The sequence below is a fragment of the Monodon monoceros genome, unplaced genomic scaffold (assembly GCF_005190385.1).
Source record: "Monodon monoceros isolate NGI ecotype Baffin Bay Population unplaced genomic scaffold, NGI_Narwhal_1 Super_Scaffold_19, whole genome shotgun sequence".
In the NCBI taxonomy this organism is placed as follows: domain Eukaryota; kingdom Metazoa; phylum Chordata; class Mammalia; order Artiodactyla; family Monodontidae; genus Monodon; species Monodon monoceros.
The window spans coordinates 68,895,102-68,912,952 of NW_021703775.1; the positions used below are offsets into that span (position 1 = coordinate 68,895,102).

The window sequence follows — 17,851 nt, forward strand, 5'->3', positions numbered from 1 at the left end:
GAGAGAGAGAGAGAGAGAGAGAGAGAGAGAGAGAGAGAGAGAGAGAGAGTATATGTATGTATGTATGTATATATATATACATATATATACACACACATATATATTCTTCTTGGGGGGCGGGGCCTCTGCTCTGGAGGAGGGAACTTGAAATGGTTGCAGCTGCACCTGGAGGCTCCGAAGGAGTGCAGTCTTGAGCAGCAGATGTATGTGCCTGGGAATGAAGGAATTGCTGTACTTTTGAACTCCTCCTCCCCCCCCCCCCCCCCCGGCAACGCTCCCAGTTCCCGTTCTGGAGCGCACCCAGTTCTGTACGGGCGCTTTCTGCCCATCTCTGTGTGCTTTGAGTTTTCCTACAGTTTCCTGGGCCTCTTCGCTCATCTGTAAGCTTTTCCTTTTTTTTTTTTTTGGTTGTGCTGCTGAGACTCACTTTTAACAACTTTCTCCTGTCTCTCCCAGACGGCCCGAAAGCTCTTCTCTCCTTTTGCCTGCGCTCCTGGTTCTCTGGGCGCTCGCACCTTACCTCCGCAGCTGGAAGGCAGCCCCTTCCCTCCCGGTTCTCCTCCTTCCCTCCCCGCGCGGCCCGCGGGCTCCCGGCCTCGCCCCCCGGCTCCGCGCCGGGCTCTGGTGGAGTTGGAGGAGAGGGGGCGGGGAAGGCTGGCCGGTTGGAGGGGGCGGGCACCGCCTCCAGCCTGGCCTGGGCGGGGCCCTGGGAACGGGCGGAGGCCCAGCCGCGCCCCCAGGCCCCAGCGCCGGCCCGCGCCCCTCGGACCGAAGGAGAGGGGCTGGCCCACTGCCAGCGTCTGAGAGCCGGCCCCCTCCCCCGGCCCGCTCGCAGCCAACCAGGCACTCCAGCGGGGCCCACGTGACCTGGAGTTCTAGACAAAGAAAATGTTCAATCCCTCCCCCCCACCTCCCCCTCCCCCTCTCTCTGGCCCCCTCCGCCCCCCAGCCCCATCGCCCCCTTCCCCTCCCCCCAGACGGGCAGCTACTTACAGAGCTTCAGGGCTGGGGCTCACACCTGAGCCGGACCACAGAGGGGCTGCACCTGGCCTTATGGGTAGGTTCCTGGATGGAGCCCTGGGGAAACTGGGGGCGGGGAGGCGGCCGGGGCCGGTGGGAGGATCTCTGGGCCTGCAGCCCTCTGGGCTTGAGAAGAGTCAAGTCTGCCTCCCCGGCCCGCAGGAGCTGGCTCCCCTGCCTGGCCTGAGTTCTGGAGATGCTGAGTTACTGCTGTCCCACCCACTTCCTCCTCAGGAGCCCCAAGCCCCACTCCTTCCTGCGCTCAGGTGGGACCTGGCGGCTCAGGGGCCAGCAAGAGCAGGCCTGTTGTGAGCCTGGGGCAGTGGTCAGCGAAGGCTGGGGGCAGGCCCCGGCCCGTGGAGTTGGGCTAGCAGCGGCGGTTTTGCTGAGCTGGCTGGCAGATGGGTTGTTGGCATTTCCTTGCTGACCTGTGTTCCTGGCTGGTGGACCACGCCGTCCTCAGGCCGTGCCAAGCTTGTGGCCTCTTGAGAGGGACAGTTTCCTCTCCTGCCTGTTCCTGGGAGCCACCGTCAGGCCGCCAGAAAGAAGTGGTGTCAGGGTGGGAGGGAGCAGTGTGACCCTGACAGGGGGCTGTGGGGTGGCCTGACGCCGGCCTGTGATGGGAGAGGCACCTGGGACAGCCCGGGGTCCGCGTGGGTCCCTGGACCTCTGACCTTTGGAATGGGAAGCAGCCTGAGTCGCAGAGAGAGGTGGAGGCGGGACAGCTGCCCGAGGAGATGGGACTGGATGGGGAGGCCATGCCTCCACCAGAGTGGAGTTACCAGTGGCTCTCCAGGCAGAACAAACTCCAGGCCAAGTGGCCTCCTCGAGCCGCCGTAGTGGGGCTGGTGTGGTGTCTTCCTGATCCTGCCCAGTCTCTTGGCTACTCTGGGGTAGGACCTTCTGAACTGAGGTGGGGGGGAGCCTTTAGCCCAAAAGCCCCAGCCCAGAGTTAACCCTTATTTCTCCTATTGTCCGGGGGGTTGGCATGAACGTGGAAAAGGGGCCTCCTGCACTGCCCTAGGCAAGTCTATTCTAATGAGCCCCTCCCCCACCCAGCCACCCTCTCGCCCCTTCTTCCCCTTTCCTCTTGCCTCCTGCTGCTAACCCACCCCCTTCTTCCTTCCCCCACCCCTTCTGGCCTTGTCCCGATGGAGGCCCCTTCCTCCCCTGCCTGCCAAACCATGCTGGGTGCGTGTTCTCCTGCACCTACTGGGTTGGGGGCGCTTAACAGCCGTCAGCAGCACCGTCTGACAAGCTGGGGGAAGTTGTGGGGGAAGAATAATGTTCAGGAACTCACTGTGGAGGGCTTGAGAAGAGAGACAAAGGGGCTGAGGGGGAGTGAGGAGGGTGGTGTCAGGCACGACTGCCTTCTAGACTGGGGGAGGCCGGGGGGAGCCCGACGCGTGTGCCCCGGCCCCCCCCAGCGCTGCTTGCTGGGATCCTTTCCCCCTGCCGCCTCCTGCCACCTGCGCACCTTGTTCTGGCTGAGGGGGCCCGTCGCCCCTGGAAACTGGGTCCTTTGGCAGAATGGTGCTGCCTTCCACCCAAGGCAGCACCCTGGTCTAGGTCAGCGGCCGTGCCTGAAGTTCACGGAGGCATGGTGGAGGGAAGGGAGCAGAGACTGCTAGGCAGGGCATTTATCTGAGCAGATCTGGCCCTGGGATAGCGCAGCCGCAGCTGACAATTCTGAGAGAGAACCTCTCTCACCACAGGCTTGAGTGCACACCTAGGCACACCTTGTGGGAGAGGAGGAGGTAGATTTTAGGAAGGGGTGGGGCAGAATCCCCCAGGTGAGGGTGGGGCTTGGGAGGGAGGAGCAGGTCCTCTGCGTTCTTCCACCCTCACCCCACCTCGGAGCTCTCTCTCCCAGCTGTTTGTGGGCTGGGGGCAAAGGATGCTTTATCCCATTTTAGAATTTGTTGAGTCAGAGAAAGAGCTAAGACTTCCAGCCTCGTGTTTTAGGAATTGCCACAAGAAGCAGATTTGGTCTGTGGCCAGGAGGCAAAGACTTGAAGATAGATCAAAATAAAACGAATCTAAGAGACAGTAGACCATTGAGCTGTTCTTAACCTGGGACCTGGGGGTCCATTGACAGGCTGTGAAGAGGCCTTGGAATTCTTGGTACATACATACGTCAGCTTCTTCAACCAGTCAGAAAAGGTTAACAGAAATCCTTCCGTTCAAACTCCTTTTTAGGTGGAGCAACTCAAGGGACTGCTCCAAAGTCGGCTGTTAATTAGTTGCAAGGCTAAGACAGGAATATAAATGCTGTGACTTCCAGCTTAGAGGTCTTATACTCCAGGTAATCTTGAGGGTGGGTTTGTATTCACAGCTCTAAGCTCTCAGGGAAAGCTTCATGTTGAAGGTGGGATTTTTTTCCCTTTGAATCTGGTGTGAAAACGGGTGCAGAGCCTTGAAGCTTGAGGGCCGCGTGTCCTAGATTCAGTCATTAGGGTGAGATGGGTGAGATTAGGTTGAATGGCCCTCAGAGCTAAGTATCAGGCATTTCATTCTCCTCTGCAGGGTGATGGGAATACTGGAGCAGGTTTTGAGAAGGAATGGGCATGCAGGTCATAGCCTGAAAGATGAGCATGAGATGGTGAACGGTGAAAGGATGGAGGCTGTTCAAATTGGGAGAATACTTGGGTTTGGATTAATTTGTCAGTGGGATGGCAGAGAGGATGCCTGGCTATACTGTGGACTCCCTAAATAGTTGTTGAAAGAATAAGTGTATTTATGGATCTGAAAGGTGCACGTAGAAAGAAGGCGTAGAATCTGGTGACAACATACATTAGATGTGATCCTGAGAACTCCAGGATGGCGTGTGAGCACGGGAGCAGGCAAGCTCTTCTGGGGCTTTTCGTGGTGGTTGAGCAGATGGGGAAGGAACCGTGCGCTCTGAACACAAAACAGTGATTTCTTCGTTACGTATCACAACGAAACTAGAATTGTGGTCTGGAAGCCAAGACCAGGAAGAGAAGGGGTCGATTGCCCAGGAAAACTATGGAGAAAAGGACAAGAGGATCCGTTTCTAGATCGGGGAGTAAGATAGGAGAGGCTGGAGCCAAGGTCTGTGCCTCATCTAAGGGGCGTGGTTAGTATCTGAATAGAATTGATCTCTCCGTGTCAGAAGATGGGCAACTAATGATGCTGACAATTGAGGAAGATTAGACGAGGGAGGAAGAGCTCCTAGGAGGCAGAGAAGGCTGGCATTGAGAGCCTAGTGATCTGAGCTCACCTCTCAACTTCACGTCTTTCTGTTTTCCGTGGCAAGCCGGTTGAGTTGATGAGGGAAGAACTCCTCTCTCCAGCCCCTTACCCTCTGTCACTGTCTCCAGACCCTGGAGAGGTTGAGAAGAGCCCCTTGAGTGTCAGCTCAAGGTAACTTCTGTTCCTTGTTTCCCCAGGCTGAGAAGAAAGCCAAGGTGATTGCCGTAATGAATGCTGTCGAAGAAAACCAGGGGTCCACCGAGTCTCAGAAGGTGGAGGAGGCCAGTCCTCCTGCTGTGCAGCAGCCCACCGACCCTGCGTCCCCCACTGTGGCCACCACGCCCGAGCCCGTGGGGGCTGACGCTGGGGACAAGAACGCCGCCAAGGCAGCCGATGACGAGCCGGAGTACGAGGTGAGCGGCTGGCTTCACCCGCCTCGTCCAGCTCCTCCCGTCCTGCTCTCTCTACCCGACCCCAGGCCTCTTTGTCTCTCCAGTCTCGCTCTGTCCATTCAGGTGGCGCTCCCTCCTGGCTGTCCTGACCCTCAGATGCCCAGGGCTGGGGTTGCTTTGGGGGGAATCAGGGTGGCAGGGCCTCGTGACCACCATGTAATGACTTCTGCTCCTTGGGGCTCCAGGACGGCCGGGGCTTTGGCATTGGGGAGCTGGTGTGGGGGAAACTGCGGGGCTTCTCCTGGTGGCCAGGCCGCATTGTGTCTTGGTGGATGACGGGCCGGAGCCGAGCAGCAGAAGGCACCCGTTGGGTCATGTGGTTCGGAGATGGCAAGTTCTCAGTGGTGAGTCATGGGGTTTGGCGGTAGCCTGGCAGGGGAGGGCGGGGAGGAAGGGGTCTTGGTCCCGGGGCCTCTGGTTTTGGCTGGGGGCGTGGTTCGGAATTGGGATAGTAGGAGGGGGCTCTGCTCGTCTCCACTCTGTATATGTGTGATTGGAGGAAGCCCTTGAGATCATTAGGTTGCACTCCAAACAAGAGTCGGATGTCTTCCAGGAACCCTGTACCCAGAATTCCCTTCCACCTGCATTCAGGTCCTCCCCGACACCGGGGCTTGGACTCCTCCTTTACGTCATGTAATTATTTACTGGTGCATCCGGTCCTCTTGAGGGCAGAGGCCGGGCCCTAATGCCCCCACCCCTGACCACGCCAGGCAAGTGGTGGGTGCTCGGTGAGTGTGGAAGGAGGAGCAAACGAGGGCGGGTTGTGCCTTCAGGTGTGTGTGGAGAAGCTGATGCCGCTGAGCTCCTTCTGCAGCGCCTTCCACCAGGCCACCTACAACAAGCAGCCCATGTACCGCAAGGCCATCTACGAAGTACTGCAGGTCAGTGCCCCTCCGAGGGACTCAGCAGGGCGAGCTCAGACGGCAGGGACCACTTTTGGTCTGGAAGCTGGAGCACAGGGCTTAGGCCTGGGCAGAGGGTCTGCCTGGGAGGCCCTCGGGCCTCCTTTTCTCCTTACTTGTCTCCTTTCTGCACCTTCTCCCACCTCTTGCCTGAGCCCACCTTCGCTACTCTCCCCACACGTGTTGCCCTCCAGGTGGCCAGCAGCCGAGCGGGGAAGCTGTTCCCGATGTGCCACGACAACGACGAGAGCGACACTGCCAAGGCCGTGGAGGTGCAGAACAAACAGATGATCGAATGGGCCCTGGGAGGGTTCCAGCCCTCTGGCCCCAAGGGCCTGGAGCCCCCAGAAGGTAAACGCAGGTGCACCAGCAGCTCCGCACCCAGGCTCGGAAAGCCGTGCTTAGGTAGGGCCGTCAAGGCCTCCTCCATCAAGCTTCGCAGTGGGAATGGCCGCCGTCTCCCTCTCCCTGGGGCCAGGTAGGGCCAGTGCCACTCTGGGACTTTGAACAACCTGCTCCCCCTTGGCTTGCTGGCACCAGAGACTTGGGAGCTAGGAACAAGCTGGGCACCGGGCCGCACCCTGCTACACCCCGTTGTAGGTAGATGGTCCAGGGGAAGAGAGCTGGGATTCCTCGTCAGCCAGTAACCATGACCTCATCACGTGCTTTCCCGATCCAGAGGAGAAGAACCCCTACAAAGAAGTTTACACAGACATGTGGGTTGAACCCGAGGCAGCTGCCTATGCACCGCCCCCACCAGCCAAAAAGCCCCGAAAGAGCACAACTGAAAAGCCCAAGGTCAAGGAGATAATTGATGAACGCACAAGAGGTAGTTGGCCTGGCTCTGGAGAGAGCGGCAGGGTGAGGCCGGCGCTCAGAGGAATGGGCATGACCCTCGAGGCCTCCTCTGACGCCGGGCTCTCCTCCCCTCTGCAGAGCGGCTGGTGTACGAGGTGCGGCAGAAGTGCCGGAACATCGAGGGTGAGTCCTGAGGGGGCAGCTGGGCCTTGGCCCTGGGAAGTCAATTGTCTGTTCCACTTGGGCCCTAAGGTGGTGGCCGGCACGGAGTACTATAGGTACCGAGGAAGGTACGATGCCGTGGGACATCAGTACTTGGTGACAGGATGTGTCCTTCATGTCCCACCACCTCCAGCCTGCTTGACACACACATCTACCGGTGCCACGATCTTTCCTGTCGGTGGTGGGAACTGGTCATTAGGGTTTGGGACACTCCAGTGGGTCAGATAAGGGTGGCCTCTCTTGGATCGGAACTTGCCCTTTTACCTTTCCTCACCTTCTCTCATCTGGGGGTCATTAGTGCATCCCATATCTGTCTCCCTTGGCCTAGTGATGGTGTGTCCAGCTCGGGGCCCTCAGGGCCAGGAAGGATGAGGGCAGGGGCCTAGGCCTTAAGGGTTGACTGCCCAAGGACATCTCCAGAGTAACACAGGGTCAGGCCCCGTTCTCACAGCGGGTTCTTAACCCTTGTACCATGCCTTTCCTGGAAGGCGGCATTGCTGCTCAGGGAGATGAGTGGGCTCCTGAGATCGGGGCCGCGCTGCCTCCCTGTTCCATGGGGCCCCTCCCAGACTCTTTCCTGCCTTCTTTTCTGGCTGCTGCTCCAGCACGCCCCTTGTTACAGCTTTTCTGGAGCTGGGCTTCGGCCCAAGTGGGGAGGGGGCCCTTCTGTGACACTCACTCTGCTTCCTCTGTTGCCCAGACATTTGCATCTCTTGTGGAAGCCTCAACGTCACCCTGGAACACCCTCTTTTCATCGGAGGAATGTGCCAAAACTGCAAGGTAGGGGCACACCCGGCAGAGGCGAGGCCCCGGCTGGCCACACCTCCTGGCCTCTGGGCCGCAGGCACCTGGGATAGCTGCGAGGTTGACTCCGAGGTTTGCTCTTGAAGCAGAGTCCTGATAAAATGGATCCTTGGGTTTCAAGCGTTTGACTTGCTGTTGCTTTTCCTCTGAGAGATCCCTGCCCCCTCTAAAGCCCCATTCACGTCCCCAGATGTGGGCTCACAGTGTCTCACAGTCGCTAGTGTGAAGTGGGCGTGGACAGGCTGATGGGTGGGTCGCTGTGCCCTGGGCGCGGGGGACCACAAGGCGGTGCAGGCCTTCTTTTCCAGGCCTTCCCACGCGCCTCTCCTTGGTTTGTCCACTGCAGTGGGGAGGCATGGTGTCCCCTTCCCAGATCTGTGGTCTGGGCTGGACCCTGGCTGGATGGGTAGCGGGGTCGTGTCTCCAGGGCTCTGTGTCGAGGTTTCAAGGCCAAAGCCCAGAGGCTGGGTTCATAGCCTGCCTTCACCCTGGCTGGCCTGGGTGCCGCCCGGTGGTCTCTGAGCCTCCGCCGTGCTCCCTAGAACTGCTTCCTGGAGTGCGCGTACCAGTATGATGATGACGGCTATCAGTCCTACTGCACCATCTGCTGTGGCGGGCGCGAGGTGCTCATGTGCGGGAACAACAACTGCTGCAGGTGAGGCCCCGCCCCCGCGCGTAGTGGCCCTCCCTCTTTGCCCTGCACTGCGGCCACACTCCATCCGGGACTGGCCTTGGGGTGAGAGTCCCCTCCGCTCCACTGGGCTTCCTTCCAGGTGCTTTTGCGTTGAATGTGTGGATCTCTTGGTGGGGCCGGGAGCTGCGCAGGCAGCCATTAAGGAAGACCCCTGGAACTGCTACATGTGCGGGCACAAGGGCACCTACGGGCTGCTGCGGCGGCGAGAAGACTGGCCCTCTCGGCTCCAGATGTTCTTCGCCAATAACCACGACCAGGAATTCGTGAGTGCTGGGCCGAGGGTGGCTCTCCTCACCCCCCGCCTGCCAAAGCCAGAGGGCAGACTCCACCAGAGCGAGAACGCTTCGGTTGGTCGGGGGCCTGGGCGCTGGGCAGCGGGGCCTGAGCCGCGAGCGGGCTGTGCAGGTCTGGAAATCCCAAGCGCTCACAGTTGGCCGGGAGGCCAGCCCCGCGTGCGGGTCTGTCGGACACTCCTGGACGCTCACCTGGCCTGTTGTGCTGGCTGCCTAGGACCCTCCGAAGGTTTACCCACCTGTCCCAGCCGAGAAGAGGAAGCCTATCCGGGTGCTGTCCCTGTTTGATGGAATCGCTACAGGTGAGAGTCATTGGCATCTTCGTCCTGGGACGTGGGAGCTGGGCTCAGGGGACTGTGTGTGCGTAACTTCGGCAAAACAGAGTGACAGTTAACGTTACAACTGTTAAAATATTACCATAAGGAGGAAACTTCTGTGTTCAATGAAAAGTAAAACTAAGTGGTAAACCAGCATGTTTGGTGGGCATTGCCTTACTGCGGACGTGAGGCCGGGGGCGGGGGGCGGGAACGGGGGCAGTGGGAGGGAGGCGCTCCAGCAGAGGATAGAGCCATCGCTGGTCAGAGACTATGGAAGATTTTCACAGAACCTCAAAGGACAGACTTGGCGACCAAAGCAAAATCATGGGCAGTCCTGTTGTGCTTTGATTATAAGTCGCAGTGAAAAAACAAACTCTAAACAAGAGGGTCTAAAGAATATTTAAATCGCCCGTAATCCTATGACTAGTGTTTTGGTATACGTCCTTTTACATTTTTAGATTTCAGAATTTTTTTTCTGTGCATGTGTGTGTTTATATAATCATATGTAGGTAGATAAATAAGACAAAAGGGTAGTAAAATGCATAGTAAATAGTAAAATGTGTCGTAACGTGCCTTTTCATTTATGATATCATGACTGGTTTTTCATGTCAACCAATATAGAACTACATTATTTATAAATGCTACATAGGATTCTATGGAGGGAAACTACCATCATTTATTTAATGAACCCCCTATTGGGTTGTTTACTTTTTTCCCCACCACTATGAGCAGTTCTGTGACAAGCATCCTCGTACATGCATCTTTATATACTTAAACCATTAACTTTTAGGGAATACCGGGTCACCGTGTGGCCGCTGTTTTTAATTTCATGTGGTTCTTGACGTGAATACTCATATACACCCCTCAGCCCTGCCCCAAGGCTGAGGCTTTTCAGTCCTTAGGAAACAAATAGTCCTCCTTAGAACTTGTCTTCATGGGACCAAAGGGAGATAGATGGGCAGGCTGGGCCCGGAGACCTTGGCCAGAGGGTGGGGAAGGCACCTGGGCCAGATGTCTGTCTTCTGTTCCCAGCTCAGTGCTGATGTCATGTGAACCTAAAGGAGTTAATGTACAGCTTTGGTTTCCCAGGCTAGGACCTTGAAGCCTTCTTAAGCCACGTCACACTCCAAGAGGCCGTGCAGGCTCCTTGTGGGGAGGTCTTTTGGGAGCAGTGGGAATGGTGCTGTGTCTCCTGACACAGGGTCTGTTCTGTTTCCTTGCCTCAATTCAGCAAGCCTTTGGGGAAGGGCCGTGGTCAGGAAGTGTGAGTAGTCAGTTCAGGAGGAAACACGCTGACTGAGACCGCCCACTCTGTCGTGAAGACATTTGCAACCCAAGAGAAGGGCTGGCTCAGGCGTGCGAGCTGCTCTGAGGTGGAGGATGTGCCACCTCAGAAGGTGCTGGGCCTTACGGAGTGGGGAGGCCATCCCGGGGGCTGCAGGCTGGGGTGGGCATCAGTGAAACCCTTCTAGAGTGGGTGGCATTTACCTTGAGTCTTGACGGATGGTTGAATTTTGCAGCAGGAGGTGATAGAAGGGCTGAGGAAGGACCAGTATATGCAAGATACAGAAACAGCAAAGCCCACCCAGAAGTCACTTGTTGTTGTCCCTGCTTCCCGAAACCCCCTGCTGTCCTGTCTTGACTATTTCCTGAGTAGATCAAATTAGGCGTGAAAGAGCCTCGACGTAACAGCCTGTTTGATGTCCTTGTTATTGATACTCCAGTTTGATCCAGAAGTCTCCTGCGGCTTTCAGGGCAGGGCAGGGCTTGGGCCTGCCTTTGACCCATGTGTCCGGCTGGCCCGAGGGACCCCCTGCAAAGACTGGGGTGCCAGGGAGGTGACCCAGTGACGGTGCGTTTTGCTGGCTGGCACAGGGCTTCTGGTGCTGAAGGACTTGGGCATTCAGGTGGATCGCTACATCGCTTCCGAGGTGTGCGAGGACTCCATCACGGTGGGCATGGTGCGGCACCAGGGGAAGATCATGTACGTCGGGGACGTCCGCAGCGTCACGCAGAAGCATGTATGTCAGTGCCGCCACGGCCCCGCCCACCTTCTCTACGTCACTTAGCTCCGGGGACAGCGCCAGCTCCTCTCATTTTGTCCATTTGCTCTTTTCCTTTCTCCCCCCTCCCCTGATGAACTCTCTCCCTCCTTCTCTTCCATTTCCCTCCTTGTCTCTAGAGGATCGGGGCAGATTCCAGTGGGAATTGGGGGCCAGGCTTCTTGGGCCTGGCTGGTTTCCTGGCCCTCTTGAGTGGAGCGCTGTGGGTTGCAGTGAGGTTCCCATCCTCCCAGTACTGCTGGCGAAAGGTTCACCAGCCTCCATTTTGGGGAGGGGGGGATCTGGCGGGATCCTGCCTGAGTGGCCCCTTGCTTTTCCAGTTATCCATGTCGACCTCGAACTACAGGCCCTCAGGCATCCTGAAGGGCATATGGAGGGGTTCAGATGGTCCAGACACCTGCCCAAGGTGCGCAGAGCACAGAGTACCTTTCATTCAGCTGCCCAGCCTGGACCGCTGTCCCCCCTGAGCGGCTGCTTTTCCTGCTGGGGGCACACTGGTTTCCCCACTGGCCTCAGAGATGGTCCAGTTCAGTCCTTTCCCTTTATTATTTAGGAAACAGCCCAGAGAGCCTCAGTGACTTGCCCATGGCTGCACTGTGTGTGCGCGCGCGTGTGTGTATATGAATGTACGTGTGTATGTAGAGAGCATTCAAAGCAGCCGGGTCTCTTCTCTCCCATGCCAAAGTACTTTTTTTGCCAAATTCACAGATCCTTTCTCTCTCCCTTTCTGCCTCTGTCCCCGGACATCAGGCCCATCACATTACCTTTATCCTCCCAGATCCAGGAGTGGGGCCCGTTCGATCTGGTGATTGGGGGCAGTCCCTGCAATGATCTCTCCATCGTCAACCCTGCCCGCAAGGGACTCTACGGTAGGTGCTGCACTCACCCCTCCGCCTTCTGAGCTGGTGCTTTCGCACGTCTCTTTCCTACTTGGATATTTCTGCCCTGGGACGGCTACTCCCAACGACCCTGTCCTCCCCTGCCCTCCCCGTGCCCGGGCCACACCACTGTCTCCTGCAGACAGCCCCAGCTGATGGCTTTCTCTTCCGACCTCTCAGAGGGCACTGGCCGGCTCTTCTTTGAGTTCTACCGCCTCCTGCATGATGCGCGGCCCAAGGAGGGAGATGATCGCCCCTTCTTCTGGCTCTTTGAGAATGTGGTGGCCATGGGCGTTAGTGACAAGAGGGACATCTCGCGATTTCTCGAGGTATAGCCAGCACCCTTGGTTTGGTCAGCTCACTAATGGCTTCTACCTTGGACTGCTGCTTTATCCCTGTCTCATCTGCATTGTGGAGCTGGGGACTGGTGACTTCCGCTTCGCAAGGGGCCCGTTTGGGAAGCTCTGGGCTTCCCAGTAGACAGGGAGGAAGCACAGCTTGGACAGAACCCGCGGCCTCACCGTAAGAGGTGGTATGTGGGTGTGGGCCTCAGCACTTGGAGGACCTGACTGTTGTAAACAGGGTGCAGTGTCAGACTCCTGGGCTTGGGGGCCTGTGTGGCGTTTCCCTGGGGGAGCCTTTGAGATACCAGAAGCAATTTTCCCAACCAGAATGGCTTGTCCTCGCTCCCTGGCACCGTGACGGATGCTTTATGGCACCTGGGAAGAAAACACAGCTTATCTCAGTTTCTATTTCCCATTTTGTGGGTCCCAACTTGGCTGAGCCTGGTTTGGGCTGTGCACAGAGGGTTTCTGCAGCCAGAGTCCTTCTTGGGGCGGGCAGTCTGGGAGCCCGAGCCTGTGCTCCCGGGTCTTGGGGGCAAACGCCTCAAGCTGGTGTGTTTGGCTCATAATGTGGACGTACTACAGCGAACACATCCACACTCGTTGGAACTTTCTTTCTCAAAGCCTCCGGGTGAGCTGGAGCTGTGTGGTCCAGTGTGGTGGGCATCTGCCATGTGTGGTATTTAAATTGACATTAAAATTCCTCAGTCACACCAGCCTCCTCTCAAGTACTCCGCCATCTGCAGCTGGTGGGCTAGTGGCCACTACATGGAACAGTGCAGATAGAACATTTCCATCATCGCAGTGTGGACTGTGCGGGTCTAGACTGTTCCAGTGGGAGCATGTGGAACGTAGCTGGGTTTAATTCCAGCTTTTCCTGGGGCCTTCAGGCTCTCCCAGTGTGGCCTCTCGAGAGAGAAGTAAGAGCCTTTGAGGCTCTAAACTAGCCAATTTCCTGGCACTCTCACATTTCTCTCTCACTCATCTTTAACCTCTGTCCTGTTTTATAGTCCAACCCTGTGATGATTGATGCCAAAGAAGTGTCAGCTGCACACAGGGCCCGCTACTTCTGGGGGAACCTTCCCGGTATGAACAGGTTGGTGAGAGCTCCGTGCCCAGGTGGCCGCGGGTGGGTGTCTGCAGGCAGGATGACGCCCCGAGGAGGGGGCCAGCCTCCCCTGCTGACCAGCTTGCTGCTCTGCCGTGTTCTTCTTTGTTTCCTTTTCCTTGAGGAAGAAGGGGAGTCAGGTGTAGAAAATACTTGCCTGAGAAACCAAGGACTAGTGGTCCCAAATGGGACCTTTAAAAAGCACACTCTTGACACAGAAGAGGACTCATCGTGCTGCTGAGTTATATGGTTGGTTCTCCTACGTTGGTGATGTGTCTAGAGTCAGCTGGTCCCTAGTCCCCTGAGGTAAAGCTGTGGAGGATGTGTTTGGGGATGGGAAAGAGAGTGGTGCCCACAGCTGGGCCACATCGGGCTCCAGGAGAGAGAATCTCGAAGCAGCAGGCACCTTGCAGCTTAGAGGGCCCTGCTCCACTTATTATCCACACACTTTGTTGGCTTCAAGTCCTTTTTTGGAAGGATGCTCTTCGTTTAGGTTACACAGAGATTTTAATGTCCAGGAATGAAGAAAATTTCATTTCCTCAGCGTAATAATCGTACTATAAAAAGGCGTATGTGAAGAAAGGAATTCTGGTTGAGAGTTAGTGGTTCAAAAGCAGAGGGAGATCCACCCAATCTAGATATTGGAAAGAAATATTTTGCACCATGTTTTGAGTGTGGATTTTAAGCCTCCTTGGTACACCTACAAATTGGGAACATCATTTAACCTGGCCTCAGTCATCTAATCTGCCTCTCTGCCAATAGCATGAAGTTTTAGGAACTTCCCCGGTCTCATACCTGTTTGGCAAAGCTGCCGTCTTTTGCGAGGGCTTGTTGGCTGGGAAGGAGATGGGTCAGTGGGCAGCTGACCTGAAAACTGTCTCAGTGTCTCCCTAATGTTCCCAGGATGGATGTCTGTGCGTATTGGAAAAATGGACTGGCTTATGTAGTCCAGTATTTTTATGGAGCCAGTAACTCAGTGTACCCTGACAGCCCTTGGGGGGATTGTTCTTACATGCTTCTTCCAACTCTAAAATTCTAGAACTCTGAGCTTCCAGGAGGAGCAGAGGTACCGCGAGGGACCAAGTAGAGTGTATATGCGCATAAACAGGGAGGAGTCTGGAGGCGTGATTTGACCATGGGTCCTGGGGTGATTCCCATGCAGAGATGGTGGACCGCTCTGTGAAACCTTTATTAAGTAATCCTAAATGTCAGAAAAGGCCAGCAGCGAAGGTGATATCTAGTGATCTGGTCTGCCTTCTGAGAAGTGACACGTTCCGTGTCACAAAATTTTAGTCTTCTGGGGACTGTGCAGAATTTGTCTAGTTAACTAACTGTACATTTCAGGTGTACAGTTTGATGAATTTCATCCAGTGTACAGACCCATGTAACCATCACCGTAGTCGAAATACAGGACATTCTGTCATGCCAAAGCTTGCTTTGTGATGGGTACTTTTAAGACTCAGTCTATTTTTAAGTAACAGGTTTAAAAATAATTGGGCTTTTCCCCGTCTGGGCAGGCGTTGTCTGTTCATTTGTAGTTTGAGACCACTTTTGAATTTACCTTTAAGGATTAATGCTTGGGGGACTTGTGTCTGTGAGTGGCTGCAGTGTATGTCGCATGTGTTTTGGGGAGTTTGAAGGGGGTTACGACGCACGTGGGTGACGGGGTGCTCTTTACTTTCCCCATGTGAGTCAGATGACTGCTGGGTCAGGGCCCTGGGTGCATCCCTGCCATCGTCCTGGTCTCTGTTGTTACTCCCTCTCTTCTGCCTTCTAGGCCGTTGGCATCCACTGTGAATGATAAGCTGGAGCTGCAGGAGTGTCTGGAGCACGGCAGAATAGCCAAGGTTAGCCCCAGCATCAAAGCCCTCTGCTGGGGGTAAGGAGAAGGGCAGGATGGGCTGGAACAGCACCCGGGCTGTGTCCCGCCTGCAGAGGATGCGACTGAGGGGGTTGTGCATGCAGTTGGCCAGAGCCGGAGGGTCGGGCGGGGGGGGGGGGGGGGGGGGGGGGGGATGGGGGGGGGGGGGGAGAGGTCAGGAATCCTTGCTGCCTGCAGCCCTTCCGTGCTGAGCTCGCCCGCTGCTCCTGTGGGAGGCAGACACTAAGACGTCTTTGCCAAGGTCCCTGCGTCTGCTACGGCTTTTGAATGATTGAGCCAGGACCTATTGCACGAGCCTTCAGAGCAGAGCTTCTCCTGTGATGTGGAAGCTCCCTTTCTCTCTGGAGAAAACTCCTGGGACTGCTGGCACCCCAGGGGTATCTTTGCGCCCCTGAGTAATTTGGCATCCTTTTGCCTGTAAGTCACTACCCCTGGGAAAAAACAATTCTTAGGAGACTTACGAAGGACAGTGGCTCAAGCTGCTGTCTGTCAAGCCCTTGGCCAGTGGGATTGGACTGAGGATGGCCGGGTGACCTCAGTGTAGGAAGAAAAGCAGGGCAGTGGGGTCTGTGGAGGCTCACGACTGGAGCCTGACCCCGGCCCCTGGATGGACCAGGCCTTGTCACCTTTGGACGCACCAGTCCTTGGCAGGTGCCTGGCAGGAGCAGATGAGCACGCATTTCTCTTTTCCCCTCCTCGTCTTCCAGTTCAGCAAAGTGAGGACCATTACTACTAGGTCGAACTCCATAAAGCAGGGCAAAGACCAGCATTTCCCCGTCTTCATGAATGAGAAAGAGGACATCTTATGGTGCACTGAAATGGAAAGGTACCCACTCACGCTGGTGTCGGGCAGGAGCGGGTGGGAGGGATCTCCGCCTCTGCACCAGGCTCGGATCCCCTGCGGATACCCCGTGAGCAGTGGGTTTTCCCAAGCATTTCCCAACATGGCAGATTCCTGGGGGAGGACTCCTGTGCGTTGTAAGGCTGGTTTAAAGTAAGGGGGGTGTCTAGGAATCAACCCCCGATGCCTTGGCTCCCAGCGGTCCTTCTGAGCTCCAAGGAAGCACTGCGGCTGCAGGAGCTTCCCTACGTCACACTTGCTGATGTTATGTGCTTTGCAGACCAGGACAGTGTGGGACCAGGTGGGCCTTAAAGCCTCAGCACCCTGCTTTGGCACAGATTGGACCTGGGCTAGATTCCTCATTCTTGGGGTAACTGCCATTTAGCCAGACAAAAAGACCATTTACACAGACAGCCAGAGCAAGCAGGAACTCCTGACATCAGGCAAGGGTTTGGCCCCCTTGCAGAGTCTTCCGTTCTCTGCGGGGCAAGATACCAGGGATGTATTTTTATTACATACAGAGTTGAGATACCCACTGTGGGTCTGAATTTCAGGTGGAGCGTGTCCTGGAGGTGTTTCTCACAAACGCTAACTCTGTTTCTACTGTGTGGGAAATCTCTAGGCAGTGATCATCTTAACCTACCTTCAGACCCACAGAGAGTAGCCGGGCGCCTGAGTCTCGAACAGGTTATTAAGGACACAGAATTGCCCAGGCTGGCGCTGACTCCTGCCCTGTCTGCCTTTTCTCCCCAGGGTGTTTGGCTTCCCTGTCCACTATACCGACGTCTCCAACATGAGCCGCTTGGCGAGGCAGAGACTGCTGGGCCGGTCGTGGAGCGTGCCCGTCATCCGCCACCTCTTCGCTCCGCTGAAGGAATATTTTGCTTGTGTGTAAGGGACGTGAGGGCAAACCGAGGTAGTGAAACAAGGTTTAAACAAACAAACAAAAAACACAAAACACAACAAAATACCAAGAACATGAGGATGGAGAGAAGTATCAGCACCCAGAAGAGGAAAAGGAATTTAAAACAAAAAAAAAACCCCACAGAGGCAGAAATACCGGAAGGCTTTGCCTTGTAAAAAGGGTTGGACATCATCTCCTGAATTTTTCAATGTTAATCTTCAGTCCTATTTAAAAACAAAACCAAGCTCCCTCCCCACCCTCCCACCCCCTTTTTTTCGGTCAAACCTTTTGTTTTCTACTCTTTTCAGAGGGGTTTTCTGTTTGTTTGGGTTTTTGTTTCTTGCTGTGACTGAAACAAGAGGGTTTATTGCAGCAAAAAAAAAAAAAAAAATCAGTAACAAAAAATAGTAACATACCTTGCAGAGGAAAGACGGGAGTGAAGGAAAGAAGGAAATTCTATAGAAATCTATATATTGGGGTTTTTTTTGTGTTTTTTTTGTTTTTGTTTTGTTTTTTTTTACTATGTATCTTTTTTTTTGTTGTTGTCTCTAGCCTGATCAGATAGGAGCACAAGCAGAGGACAGAAAATAGACACTCAGGTGGCAGAGTTCCCTCCCAGCCACTGAGCTGTCTTGCCAGCACCATTCCTGGTCATGCAAAACACAACCCAACTAGCAGCAGAGAGACGAGAACACCACACAAGACCCTTTTATACAGTATTCAGGTGCCTACCACACAGGAAACCTTGAAGAAAATCAGTTTCTAGAAGCCGCTGTTACCTCTTGTTTACAGTTTATATATATATGATAGATATGAGATATATATATAAAAGGTACTGTTAACTACTGTACAACCCGACTTCATAATGGTGCTTTACAACAGCGAGATGAGTAAAAACATCAGCTTCCACGTTGCCTTATGTGCAAAGGGTTTTAACCAAGGATGGAGAAAGGGAGACAGCTTGGAGGTGAACCGTTAACCGTGGTGGGGTTTTTTAATTTCCCCTTGGTGTTTAACAAGGTGAAGGAGGAGAATTTGGGAACAGCATTCTCCCGTTTCTCCCTGCCAAAAAAGGGGGTGAAATTCAGTGGTCGGGACCGTGGAAAGCTGAGAGTG

General features: G+C 55.3%; 1 protein-coding gene and 1 long non-coding RNA gene across 16 annotated transcripts in view; one reads left to right on the forward strand and one right to left on the reverse strand.

Moving 5' to 3' along the window:
- Window positions 1-857, reverse strand: part of LOC114900789 — a 4,506-nt gene extending 3,649 nt beyond the window's left edge. Inside the window, exons 1-2 of the long non-coding RNA XR_003794938.1 lie at window positions 428-857; window positions 95-211 (exon numbers count right to left, since the gene is read on the reverse strand). This is a non-coding gene — a long non-coding RNA (uncharacterized LOC114900789). The remainder of the gene's footprint in view (window positions 1-94; window positions 212-427) is intronic.
- Window positions 1-17,585, forward strand: part of DNMT3A (DNA methyltransferase 3 alpha) — a 100,072-nt gene extending 82,487 nt beyond the window's left edge. For 11 of the 15 annotated variants that reach the window (XM_029232238.1, XM_029232237.1, XM_029232239.1 and 8 more), the window contains 17 exons: window positions 4,431-4,646; window positions 4,871-5,029; window positions 5,459-5,566; window positions 5,782-5,938; window positions 6,267-6,416; window positions 6,524-6,568; window positions 7,308-7,387; window positions 7,954-8,066; window positions 8,185-8,368; window positions 8,616-8,700; window positions 10,591-10,736; window positions 11,557-11,647; window positions 11,837-11,985; window positions 13,011-13,096; window positions 14,886-14,955; window positions 15,698-15,816; window positions 16,585-17,585. In XM_029232238.1, coding sequence (XP_029088071.1) covers window positions 4,431-4,646; window positions 4,871-5,029; window positions 5,459-5,566; window positions 5,782-5,938; window positions 6,267-6,416; window positions 6,524-6,568; window positions 7,308-7,387; window positions 7,954-8,066; window positions 8,185-8,368; window positions 8,616-8,700; window positions 10,591-10,736; window positions 11,557-11,647; window positions 11,837-11,985; window positions 13,011-13,096; window positions 14,886-14,955; window positions 15,698-15,816; window positions 16,585-16,726 — 2,100 coding nt within the window. In that variant the 3' untranslated portion in view covers window positions 16,727-17,585. The other 4 variants (XM_029232250.1, XR_003794937.1, XM_029232247.1 and 1 more) reach the window with 4 other exon arrangements.
- The last annotated feature ends 266 nt before the right edge of the window (window positions 17,586-17,851 follow it).